The sequence below is a fragment of the Nothobranchius furzeri genome, chromosome 7 (assembly GCF_043380555.1).
Source record: "Nothobranchius furzeri strain GRZ-AD chromosome 7, NfurGRZ-RIMD1, whole genome shotgun sequence".
NCBI lineage: Eukaryota > Metazoa > Chordata > Actinopteri > Cyprinodontiformes > Nothobranchiidae > Nothobranchius > Nothobranchius furzeri.
Window position 1 is genome coordinate 74735501 of NC_091747.1, and position 11530 is coordinate 74747030.

At 40.5% G+C, this 11530-nt stretch overlaps 1 protein-coding gene across 1 annotated transcript; it reads right to left on the reverse strand.

Moving 5' to 3' along the window:
• Positions 1-1895: 1895 nt before the first annotated feature.
• On the reverse strand, positions 1896-10033 carry tspan34a (tetraspanin 34a). The gene is made up of 8 exons (XM_015954282.3): positions 9615-10033; positions 8715-8797; positions 5051-5266; positions 4615-4689; positions 4391-4498; positions 3724-3867; positions 3554-3646; positions 1896-2377 (listed from the first exon to the last, which is right to left on the reverse strand). The coding sequence occupies exons 2-8, from the start codon at positions 8769-8771 to the stop codon at positions 2321-2323; spliced, it is 750 nt and encodes a 249-aa protein (XP_015809768.1). The 5' UTR covers positions 8772-8797; positions 9615-10033; the 3' UTR covers positions 1896-2320.
• Positions 10034-11530: the final 1497 nt, after the last annotated feature.

Consider the following 11530-nt stretch of genomic DNA (forward strand, 5'->3'; position numbering starts at 1 on the left):
GCAGAGGGCGATATCGCTTTTCAAGTCTTTCATCATCATTATTATTATTCTTGTTTATTTCTGCTTAAAATGAGCAATAAACTAGCCTCTGAGAACAAAGTAAGGAACCTTGGTGTTATCTTTGACCAGGACATGTCATTCAAATCCCACGTTAAACAGGTTTGTTGGATTTCCTTCTTCCACCTCTGGAATATTGCTAAGATCAGAAGCATCCTTTCCAGGAGTGACGCTGAAAAACTAGTTTATGCATTTATTACATCAAGACTGGATTACTGTAATTCGTTACTCTCAGGAAGTCCACAGAATGTAGTTAAAAGTCTTCAGCTTGTCCAAAATGCTGCAGTTAGAGTTCTGATGAGAATTAAAAAGAGAGATCATATCTCTCCTGTCTTAGCTTCCCTACATTGGCTACCTGTTAAATTCAGAATAGATTTTAAGATCCTTCTTCTCACATATAAAGCTCTTAATAATCAAGCTCCATCATACATCAGTAATCTGATTGTTCCATATGTTCCTAACCGAGCACTTCGCTCTCAGACTGCAGGTTTACTGGTGGTTCCCAGAATATCTAAAATTAGGATGGGAGGCAGACCTTTTAGTTATCAGGCTCCTCTCCTGTGGAACCAGCTCCCAGCTTTAGTCCGTGAGGCAGACACCTTGTCTACTTTTAAGAATAGGCTTAAAACATTTTTATTTGATAGGGCCTATGATTAAATTCTGATGTTAGCCTAGATCAGGACAAGTGGGGGAGTAGAGGGAGGTGGCGTGTACAGTCGGTAAAGACGGCTTTCCCTTACCCTGCCTCCATCTAAAAGGCTAGGCTATCCAGAGTTATCTCTGTAGTTATGCTGCTATAGGCTTAGATTGCTGGAAGACATACTGACCACTTTCCACACTCTACTACTTTCATTCACCACTACTCTGTAACCGCATTATTTTCTGCTATTTCAGCTGTTCATTTTTTCTCCCCAGAAGAAGCTACAATGATGTTCTACTGAGCTGTGGGGTCTTCATGGAGGGGGCCATCAGCTTGAACATTGTTGCTAACCACTTAAACATTCTCCCTCTCCTGATAACATTTTACTGTCTTTGACATTGAATGTGCTACTACTAGTTTACCCGTTGAATTAATTATTGATTCACTAGGATTAAGATAAAGACAACAAAATGTATCTATTTTTAAATAGAATATTTACTTGGAAATCACAATGTAGCCATAGAAATACATCTTGGTATATATGTTGTGTGTGTGTGGGTGGCTGGGTGTTGGTGGCGGATGGCTGCTCATACTGAGCCAGGATCCTCTGGAGGTTTCTTCCTGTTAAAAGGGAGTTTTCTTCTCCACTGTCACTGCATGCTTGCTTAGTATGAGGACTGCTGTAAAGCAGGGGTGGGGAACCCTGGTCCATCGAGGGCCGCTATCCAGCATATTTTAGTTTCAACCCTGCATCATCACACCTGATTTCAATCAGCAGGTGATTAACAGGCTTCTGCAGAGCCTGATGAGCTGCAGAACAGGTGAATCAACCACTGAATCAGAAGTGTTGGAGCAAAGACATGCAGGACACCGGCTCTCAAGGACCAGGGTTGCCCACTCCTGCTGTAAAGACTCGGACAACAGTCAGTGACTCGAAACAACCTGGAAAACTGGAATAAGTTCCTCAAGTGTTTTATTTTCCTGAACAAAAGGAATTCAGTTAATAAAACTCATTAAAAACACTCTTCTTTTCCTGGGATATTTCATTCTGCCATTACGGGAAAGAGTGAACTTAATAAAGCGGTTATGCATTACATTCACCAAATGAGTTGAGAACTTGTAATGAGGTTTGGTCTTTACTGAGCAACGCTAGTCATTATTTTTCTTGAGCAACATCAGACTCAAAGTACAACAGGAATGGATTTATCCCATTTTATTCTTTATTCTAGAAGCACTTGGTACATGCTTATCACAGGAAAACATCCCAAAACACTCAACAAAACGGTGCAAAATATACAAGTCAGTTTACCGCTCATAACAGGATCTAACATAAAAAAATAAACGTGTTTCATTAGGGCAGGGCAGGTGACTAAAGAACGACCAGCAGACGGAGCATCATGACGTCAGTAAACGCTTCAGCACATAAAACTCTTCAGTAAGCTTAAATAAATCACAATAAAAACAGAAATACCTGTTATATAAAAATAAAGTGTCAATTTTATATAACATCTAGTCTTCTGTGGCTTATCTTCATAAACTCTGCCCGTTAAATCAAATTAAACTTTAACTTTTACTCCTCTTCATCGCACTTCATCAGTTCATTCGTATCATCCTGAGGAATCATCATGCCTTGCTGCCAACCTTCTTGTAGAGAATCATTGAAACCACCATGGCGGCAACCTGTTAAGAAGGAAAGTTAAACGAATACATTTGAACACGGTCGACTGTTTTTACATTATTTATGTTTTATAACCAGCGTATTTATGAGGTATAAATGATCATAACTCAGGTAAATCTACTGGCGTGTGAGAAAGTTAGTGATTTAAATCCAGCAATATAAGATCTAAAAAACAATCACAACATCAGGGATATTTGAATTATTATTATTAATAATAATAATAATAATAATAATAATAATGATAATAATAATACTGATGATAATAATAATAACAATAATAATAATGATAATATGATAATAATAATAATAATAATGATAATAATAATAACAATAATAATAATGATAATGATAATATGATGATGATAATAATAATAATAATAATAATAATAATAATGATAATAATAATAATGATAATACTAATAATACTGCTAATAATAATAATGATAATAATATAACAATAATGATAATAATAGTAATAATGATGATAATAATAATGATAATAATAATAATAATAATAATAATAATAATAATAATAATAATAATAATAACAATAATAATGATAATAATGATAACAATAATAATAATGATTATAATGATAACAATAATGATAATAATAATAATAATGATAATAATAATAACAATAATAATAATAATAATAATGATAATGATAACAATAATAATAATGATTATAATGATAACAATAATGATAATAATAATAATAATACTCCTTTAATAATAAAGTCTCAGTCAAAAACTCATGAATCAAATATGAAATAAATAATTATTTGCCTTTTTAAAACAGCAATAGTATGTTTCCAGTCCTTCTGAGAACTTGATTACTGGAACAAACTCATTTTCTGTAACTGAACGTGGTTATGGTCTGTATTTGATATTGGATATAAACACACTAGCTCTGTGAGAAGGATCTTACTAAATAATGATTATTTTTCACCTGAAACATCATTCAGACCATGTTTAAAAGCTTTTAATAATTAATTTGAACCATTTTTTGATATAACTAAATCCTTGACTTTACGTTTGTTTCTATTCAAAAAGAGTAAGAATATAAAAAACCTGGTTTTATTAGCTGCAGGTCTAAGAACACACAGTAATAACTGAATAACTACACATTTAATCCAGTATAAACTGGTTTTAGTTGTGGGACAAAAGCATTTTACCTCCAGAGCAGCGATCCCCAAAGCCACACCAGCAATGATCACAGCGTTCTGCTCGATCAGCTCCAGGAACTTTTTAAAGCAGCCTTCGACCATCTGGAGGAGAAACAACCAGGATGCTTAGCTCTCCAGGTTCATGAGGACTAAACAACAACAAGCTGCTGGTCTCATACCGCCGCCTCGGCTTTGTCTGTTTTACAATCTCCCACAGTGACATTTGTCCAGCAGCAGTTGGGGGGGTAGAGCTCACCACTGTGCACGTGGTAGAAAGGAGACCCAATAAAGTCTGTGTAGTTCCTGTATCCACAGCATTTAAACTGTAATAAGAACACAAACACTCATCTATGGTTATTCTCTGATAGCATAGCATAGTTTATTTATATAGCACGTTTAAAATGCAGCACGGGAGCTGCCCAAAGTGCTGCACAGGCTAAAACAAAACACAACCATTACAAGGAGCTAAAACAGAGGATAAAAATCTCAATCAAAGGCAGATAAACCATGATGAATACTAAAAACACATTAAAACAATGATACAATGAAACACTAAAACGAGTCACTGTCTAAAAGCCAAAGTGTAAAAGTGGGTCTTTAAACGAGATTTAAAAACCGCCAGAGATGGAGCCTGCCGAACTCCAATGGGCAATGAGTTCCAGCTTTGGGGCAGCATGGACAAATGCTTGATCCCCCCGCGATTTGAGTCTCATCCGCGGCGTGTACAGCAGCAAAAGGTCAGCCGACCTCAACGTGCGCATGGGCACATATGGAGTGATAGAGAACAACAACAATCATAACAATAATAATAATAATAATGTGTTTGTTTTTGCTGTGATAAATCACCTCCTCCATGGTGGCGTTCCAGAGAGACGTCATGCTGTTCTCCTCTCCAAAACTCTTTCGAATGCTCGCTATCACTTTATCCTCCACATCATCCAGAAGCTGATGAGCCTGAGAGAGAACACGCACGCACGCACGCACACACACACACACACACACACACACACACAATTAAACTCAAGAGAAATGTAACGGCTTCTTGTCGGTTATGGAGTCCAGAGTCTCACCACATCCTGGAAGACGAGCAGAACTATGGCGCCTGCAACCTCAGCCAGGAAGATAATCAGCACGATGCAGAAGAACTGCAGGAGACAACGATAAGTCCAGCTGTAAAGCTCAGGTTGTGAAACAGGTGGCAGTACAATCCTCATAAAACCATTACTCAGCAGATTACCTTATCTACATTCACACCTTTATTCCGGGTGATTTTCTCTGATTTTAATGTTTTATAAAACAAAAAAGCTTTAAATACTACAGTCACATGATAATGATAACTGTTTATAACAGTAAAGCATAAAAACAGCGTAACATAAATAAACAGTAATGCAGGTAAAAGCAGAGGAATTATGACAATGTGAGGTTTCTATAATCTACAGAGCCTACTGACCTAAATAACCACAAACATTATCAGAGACTATCTGTGATGTCATGGATCCGACCCACCGTCATCAGCATGCACCTGCTCTCCCTGATGGCTCCACAGCACCCCAGAAAGCCGATGACCAGAAGCGCCGCGCCCACACCGATCAGCAGGTAGCTGACGTTGACCAGTTGGGATAATCCATCCGGAGCGTCTTCCACTTGCTCCAGTAACCCGAACAGAGACCCGCTGTCCACCTTCACCCACACGCCCACACCCAGGATGGCTGCACCTGCCAGCTGCAACAGAAGGTCAGGAAGGCCCCGCCTCTCAATTAAACACCGCATCTATAAAAACGAGTTGGTTTCATCTGGTTTAGTACCTAAAAGACACCCACATCACTGCTGAGCTTCAGACGGCAGGTTGTGGAGTCTTATTTCCTGATATTTGGACAACTTGCCTCAGAAACGATAACAGCAACGCACCTCTGCCACTGACTTGCAACATCGATGTTTTATCTCCATAAAAAACACAAGCCTGGAGGAGCTTCTGCCGTGTGGTGAAGTTGCTAATGCTAACGGTTAGCTTAACCTAGCCGAGACCTCCTCTGCTGTTTCCTGGACGCTAAACCAACAACAGCCTTCCCTGTCGTGAGTCAAGATGGGTGAACCCATCAACAGTTAAGTGACAGTGCGACGTAGATCTGTCAGGATTTTCTACTCTAGAGTCTATTTTCTATCAGAAGCTAAAGCAGGAGACAGGTGTAGGAGACTTTTTTCATGTTCAGCCTGCATGAAACACTAAAGCCTGGGGCACACCGGAGGCCGGCACGCCGCGCCGTCGTTTTAAATAGAAGCCATTATAGTTAATGAGAGTGGACACACAGGGAGCGCCGCGCCTAGGCGCTGAAGATAGGCGCCGGTTCCATCTCAAGCGCCGCGGCTGTTTACGACATTGTGGAGTACTTTACAAGAGACATTAAATGGTAAATGGCCTGTATTTGATATAGCGCCTTCTAGAGTCCTGGAACCCCCCAAGGCGCTTTACAACACAATCAGTCATTCACCCATTCACACACTGGTGGTGATGAGCTACGATGTAGCCACAGCTGCCCTGGGGTGCACTGACAGAGGCGAGGCTGCCAAGCACTGGCGCCACCGGTCCCTCCGACCACCACCAGCAGGCAAGCTGGGTTAAGTGTCTTGCCCAAGGACACAACGACAGCGACAGACTGAGCGGGGCTCAAACCTGCAACCTTCTGATTACGGGGCGAGCACTTAACTCCTGTGCCACCGTCGCCCCGGCGGTGGCACAGGATAACCAGGGCTCCTCTGGTTATAGTTTAACCAGAGGAGGAGGAAGAGAGGGGCAGTAATCTTATTTAAATACGGCAAAGTTCTTATAAAACATGACTTGGTAGAAAATCACAGGTTCATTTATTATTAATTTCAGGGGAAAAACACCTATTTTAGTCATTATGGGTCACCAAGACGCGGAACGGCTTTACAGCACAAACCCAGCTGCAGCTTTGATTACTTTAAAGTACTACTGATCTTAAAATATTTAAATAGAGTACTTATGCTTTTTTTTATGAATTTGAGTCTCACAAAACACGACGGTAAGTCTGATCACGTATAAACAATAGAGTCACTTCCCATCCCGCGTGATGTTGTGACTATCGCGCGACTTTATAAGAAGCGCTCAGCGGCGCGGCGCGGCGCGGCGCGTCCTGTGTGACCACTTGACTTCTCAAAATCTCGGGCGCGACGTTGCGCGGCGCGCCCACCTCCGGTGTGTCCCAGGCTTAAGAGTGACTGGATAAAATCAGAAATAATCATTAAAAATGTTTTTTCAGCGTTTCACACCTTTAAAAGCAATTCCAGCACAGCTATAGTAGTTAGCTTCAAGGCTAACTTGGACACAAATAACCAGCTTTGGGCATCTTACGTTAAAAAAGTCATTAGTTGTTGTTACAAATTACTTTTTCCAAAAAGTAATTGAGTTACCGTATTTTCCGGACTACAAGTCGCACTTTTTTTCATAGCCTGGCTGGTCCTGTGACTTATACTCCGGAGCGACTTATATACCAAATTATGTAGGCTATACCGCGCTGCTGTGGACCGGCTTTGGTTCAGGTTTCAGCTCCTCTGCCCCGCCACCCCCTGCTGGAGCCTGTGGCGCGCTGCTGCGGGCCAGGCGGCTCAGACCCAGGAATGAGCTCCCCTGTCCCGTTGAGAGGGTTTGAAACACTGCCATCCTCTGCTGGAGACCGTGGTGCTCTGCTGCGCCCTGGTTGTTTATTCTGTTATTGTTACCGGTACTTGTCTTTCAACGTGAAACGCTTGGCCTCAGATTTTGGAAGAAAAATAAAAAATTTTCCCCCCAAAATGTGACTTACATGTTTTTTTTCTTCATTATACATGTTATGGCTGGTGCGACTTGTACTCCAGAAAATATGGTAATAACTTAGTTACCATGTTGTAAAAGTAATTAGTTACCCAAAGTAACTGTGACATTACTTTTATGATCTATAACGTGAAATATCTTTTTACTGCATGATTCTTACTATGGGATGACCATTCTGTAAGAATGTTCTGGATATCTGGAATGTTGCATTCTACTAGGAACAATGGAAGTATAGATATCCGATGTTTAAAAGGCCACCTTGGGTTTCCAGGGATTCTAAATTCCTACTTAAACACCGTTACTGCCAACACTGCAAACAACCAGAGAATTTTATTCAAATACAAACATCTGATTGTGTATAACTGGTGCCCCTGTGACTAGCCTTTAGCTCATCAATCTGCTGAAAACTGATCTGTGTTTCACCAAGGTAAGGCTGTTTAAAGAGATATCTAGGAATAATTATGTATCTTCTGGTTACCACAGCACTCCTAAAAAGCATCTCTGTGGGGTTTAACGACTAAGAGAATTTTTTGTACATTAATCTTTCACTTTATTTATTTAAACGTTTTCCTTGAGATGCTAAGCAAAAAAAGACTGAAGCAACTGAGCAGCAACTCTCGTTCTGCAGGAAATAAATGAGCTAAATTAACTCTGAACTGCAGCAAAGACAATCTTTAAGACCCAAAAAGAGTAAATAAATATTGCGTGTCTCTTTTCATGTGACTATAATCCATCTCTACGTGTTTTATTAGAAACGCACCAGCAGGTACCCGTTTATGTAGCGTTTAATGTGAGCTGGGACCAGAACAGCGCTTCTTTTGAAGTCCTGAGTTTAAAAAATGCTACGTTGCTGTTTGACTTTCAGAAATAAACTGAAATCACAGAAGAAAATCAAATCCAGCTTTTGCATAGCGAAATAAAACTAAAGCAGCTGCTGTTGGTTAGGGTTTCTAACCTCCATGGGTTTTTCCACTATTTAAAAGATTTAAGGAAAAACACAAACAAAACAGGAGGAATAAGTAGCAGAAAAAAGGATAAATGGATAGTTTTTAGATGGTAAAAGGACTCTATAAAATCATCATTTCTGTTTTTCACATAGAAGATAAATCTCATTCCCTAAAATAGAAACTTAGCCCAAAAATACCAAAACGTACATTTATTTCCCCCTTGAGTCTGACTTCCTGAAGCTTAAAACATTTATCTGAAGGAATTCAAACTTCAGGACTGCAAGCACGCCAGCTTAGTTACTTTAAAGCTTTCATTTACTCACAAACCTTTGTGTGGCGTTAACCTGAACATCAGAGGAAAAAGGAAGGAGGAAATATTCTCTGTCCAACTTACAAAGATGCCGCCGTTGAAGACGAACATCATAATTTTGAGAAAACCAGAGCAACACATGTCAGCTGTTTAGGATCGCCCAGAAACTGTAAAGAACAAAAAAGGAAGTCGGTTTAAGTAAAACAGGAAAAGAATATTTAAATGTGATTTATTGGTTACTTCGTATTTCTGTAAAAGCACGATGACATCAGCTGGTTATAGTTTAACCAGAGGAGGAGGAAGAGAGGGGCAGTAATCTTATTTAAATACAGCAAAGTTCTTATAAAGCATGACTTGGTAGAAAATCACGGGTTCGTTTATTATTGTTTCAGGGGAAAAGCACCTATTTTAGTCATTATGGGTCACAAATGTAACTAAATCAATAATAAGTGCAGACAATATCACAGCCTACCTCTGTGTGCTTCATTTTACCAGGTAATAATGATTAACTTTAGCTTCGGTGGATCAGAATAACAGGTTGCACACACACACACACACACACACACACACACTTGTTTGCTGCGGCCCGTTCCCAGAGTCAAAGCTCAGTTTTATGGTTTCTGGCACATTTTTCTTCCCCGTTGCAGCTCCAGCTGCTGCAAAACTACCTGCTAAATGTTTTCTAGAGGTCATAAAATATTCTCTTGACACCAGAAACGACACATGTTGGTCTGAGTCCTAGAGGGTGGCGTCTGGTTCAACGGGTCAGGAGTTCAGCTACTTTATTAAAGTCTTCTTAAAGAACAGAGTTGAACCACGTCAGTCTGCTGGAGGATTACGACACAGGAAACAACAGAAAGGTGGAGATGTTTTTAGCATAATAAGCATCATCTAATAAACGATCAACTCTTTAAACTGATCTCTGATAATAAATTGAATTGACGTTTAACGGTCTCGTTTAGTTTAAAGCAGCGAGGAACATACCTGCAGTGGTGTCTGTGTGTCCGCTCAGGTCTCAGGTTTTAGGAGTGTTTGCTCAGCGAGGCTCACCACTGCCTTCTTATCTCCTCCCAGGTTTCACACTCGCACATGAACCAGAGGTCACGACCCGAACACGTCACTGACCACCAGGAAATGTTTCTGCTCGGGACGGCAGGCTGAAGAACACCGCTGATCGAAGTCCATCCTCAAACAGACTGACGTCCATCATCATGTCTGTCAATGATTCTCAGCGATTTCCCCAAAGTCCACACGAAGACGTAAACTCACCAACTGGAGAAAACCCCGGCAGGTGCTTCGGAGTCAGCCCAGTCAAGGTTATCGTTAACATGGATGTAAGTCAGAGGTGGATCTACAGGGGGGGCCTTACTGTAGAGCCCTGCCCCCCAGCTGCCCCCTGCTTTAATGTCCTTAGAACACACCTTAAGCCGGGCGTACGCTGTGCGACTTTTTCACTTTTTTGAGCCGATTTTCCACTCGTGCGAGAATCCACGAGATCGGGGCGAGTTTTGCGCCGAGCGGTCGTGTAGTGTACAGGGGGTTACGAGAGGCGATTAACACCACGTGACCAGCTACCGATCAGCAATCGTGAGCTCGCACGGACTTCTGGCGTGTTTAATATTTTGCTCGTCCCTCGTGAGGGTATCGCACTGTTGAAGCGGCGCTGCGACCAAAAAAGTATCAGAACTGCTCACGGCGCATGCGCAATCCTGCATCAACACCGCTCGCCCGCTATTTCCCTAATAACACACGCTGTTCGTTTTAATTTCTACACGTTTTTTTACTCACAAAGATTGTCAAGAAAGCGTATTTGTCGTGTTCATGTCAAATTAAACTGATCACAAAACACAGATTTACTTTCTTTATTTCGTTTTCCTCATCCAACCCCCATAAATCCCTGTGTGTCCTCCTGCAGCACTCCCGAAGGACAACAGGCAAAACAAGACAAAAAAGTCTGACGTGTTGAGTAAAAACTGCTATTTTTAGCATATTTTTAGGGCCGACGTGTTGCTACCAGACGTACAGCGTGAGCAGTCAGGTTGCATCCGAGAACTGGGTCGTGCAGTGTGAGCGCATGACTCGTGAGATCTGCCCTGCGAGGAAGTCGTACAGTTTGAGCTGAAGCTGAGTGCTACGAGTGAAAAAGTCGCAGTGTACGCCCGGCTTTAAGCCAGGGGTGTCCTAACTTTTCAAGATAGGCCATCTGATAAGTCGTTAGTTCTCACGGGCCACAACAACGTTACTTTTATAATTAAACAATACTAAATGTATTTTATTACATTATTTATTTTTGGATTCCTAATAATAGAGCTAAAGTAGACATATCAGTGTTAAAAAATGTGAACATTTTTGAAAGCATCCCTCTACACCTGCTGGAGCGACTAAATCCATCCTTCTAGAAATGCTAGTGGGGGCCGCACAAAACTGCTCCGAGGGCCACAGATGGCCCCAAGGCCACACTTTGGACGCGCCAGTCGTAAGTTTCCCTAAAAGAGATGCCGACATCAGTCCAATCAGTAATTTTAAAACTTGATTTCTGTTTTTATTTAGCAGAACATTTATATTTTGTATTAATACCTTTTCCTCAAAAGAAATATGTTTAGATTCCATCTATATATTCAGAATCGAGTCAATAAAATGGTTAAATTTACTTCATGATTTGCTATTTTTTTATTTTCAGGAGGGGTTGTGTGGTTCAGTGGCAGCAGGGCTATAAAAGAAAGATTTATTTAGATGATGTTGTATATCGTAGTAGCGGAGGTATAAAAAGCAGCTTTTTGGTCTTTATTAATATTATAATAAACATACAACCTAACCTTTTTAATCTGCTTTTTGTTTTTTCTTTTCACTTATTACCCGAATGTTAAAAACAGGGTATCTGCAGGTTTAAGGGAACCAAA

What these genes read in the sequence shown, in the direction of transcription:
- tspan34a (XM_015954282.3), bottom strand. Translation starts at nt 8,771, where the DNA reads ATGTGTTGCTCTGGTTTTCTCAAAATTATGATGTTCGTCTTCAACGGC. An exon ending in GCAGGTGCATGCTGATGACG is followed by an intron (nt 4,690 to 5,050) that starts GTGGGTCGGATC and finishes TGTCTCCTGCAG; the next exon opens with TTCTTCTGCATCGTGCTGAT. An exon ending in TGGGGATCGCTGCTCTGGAG is followed by an intron (nt 2,378 to 3,553) that starts GTAAAATGCTTT and finishes CCTTCTTAACAG; the next exon opens with GTTGCCGCCATGGTGGTTTC.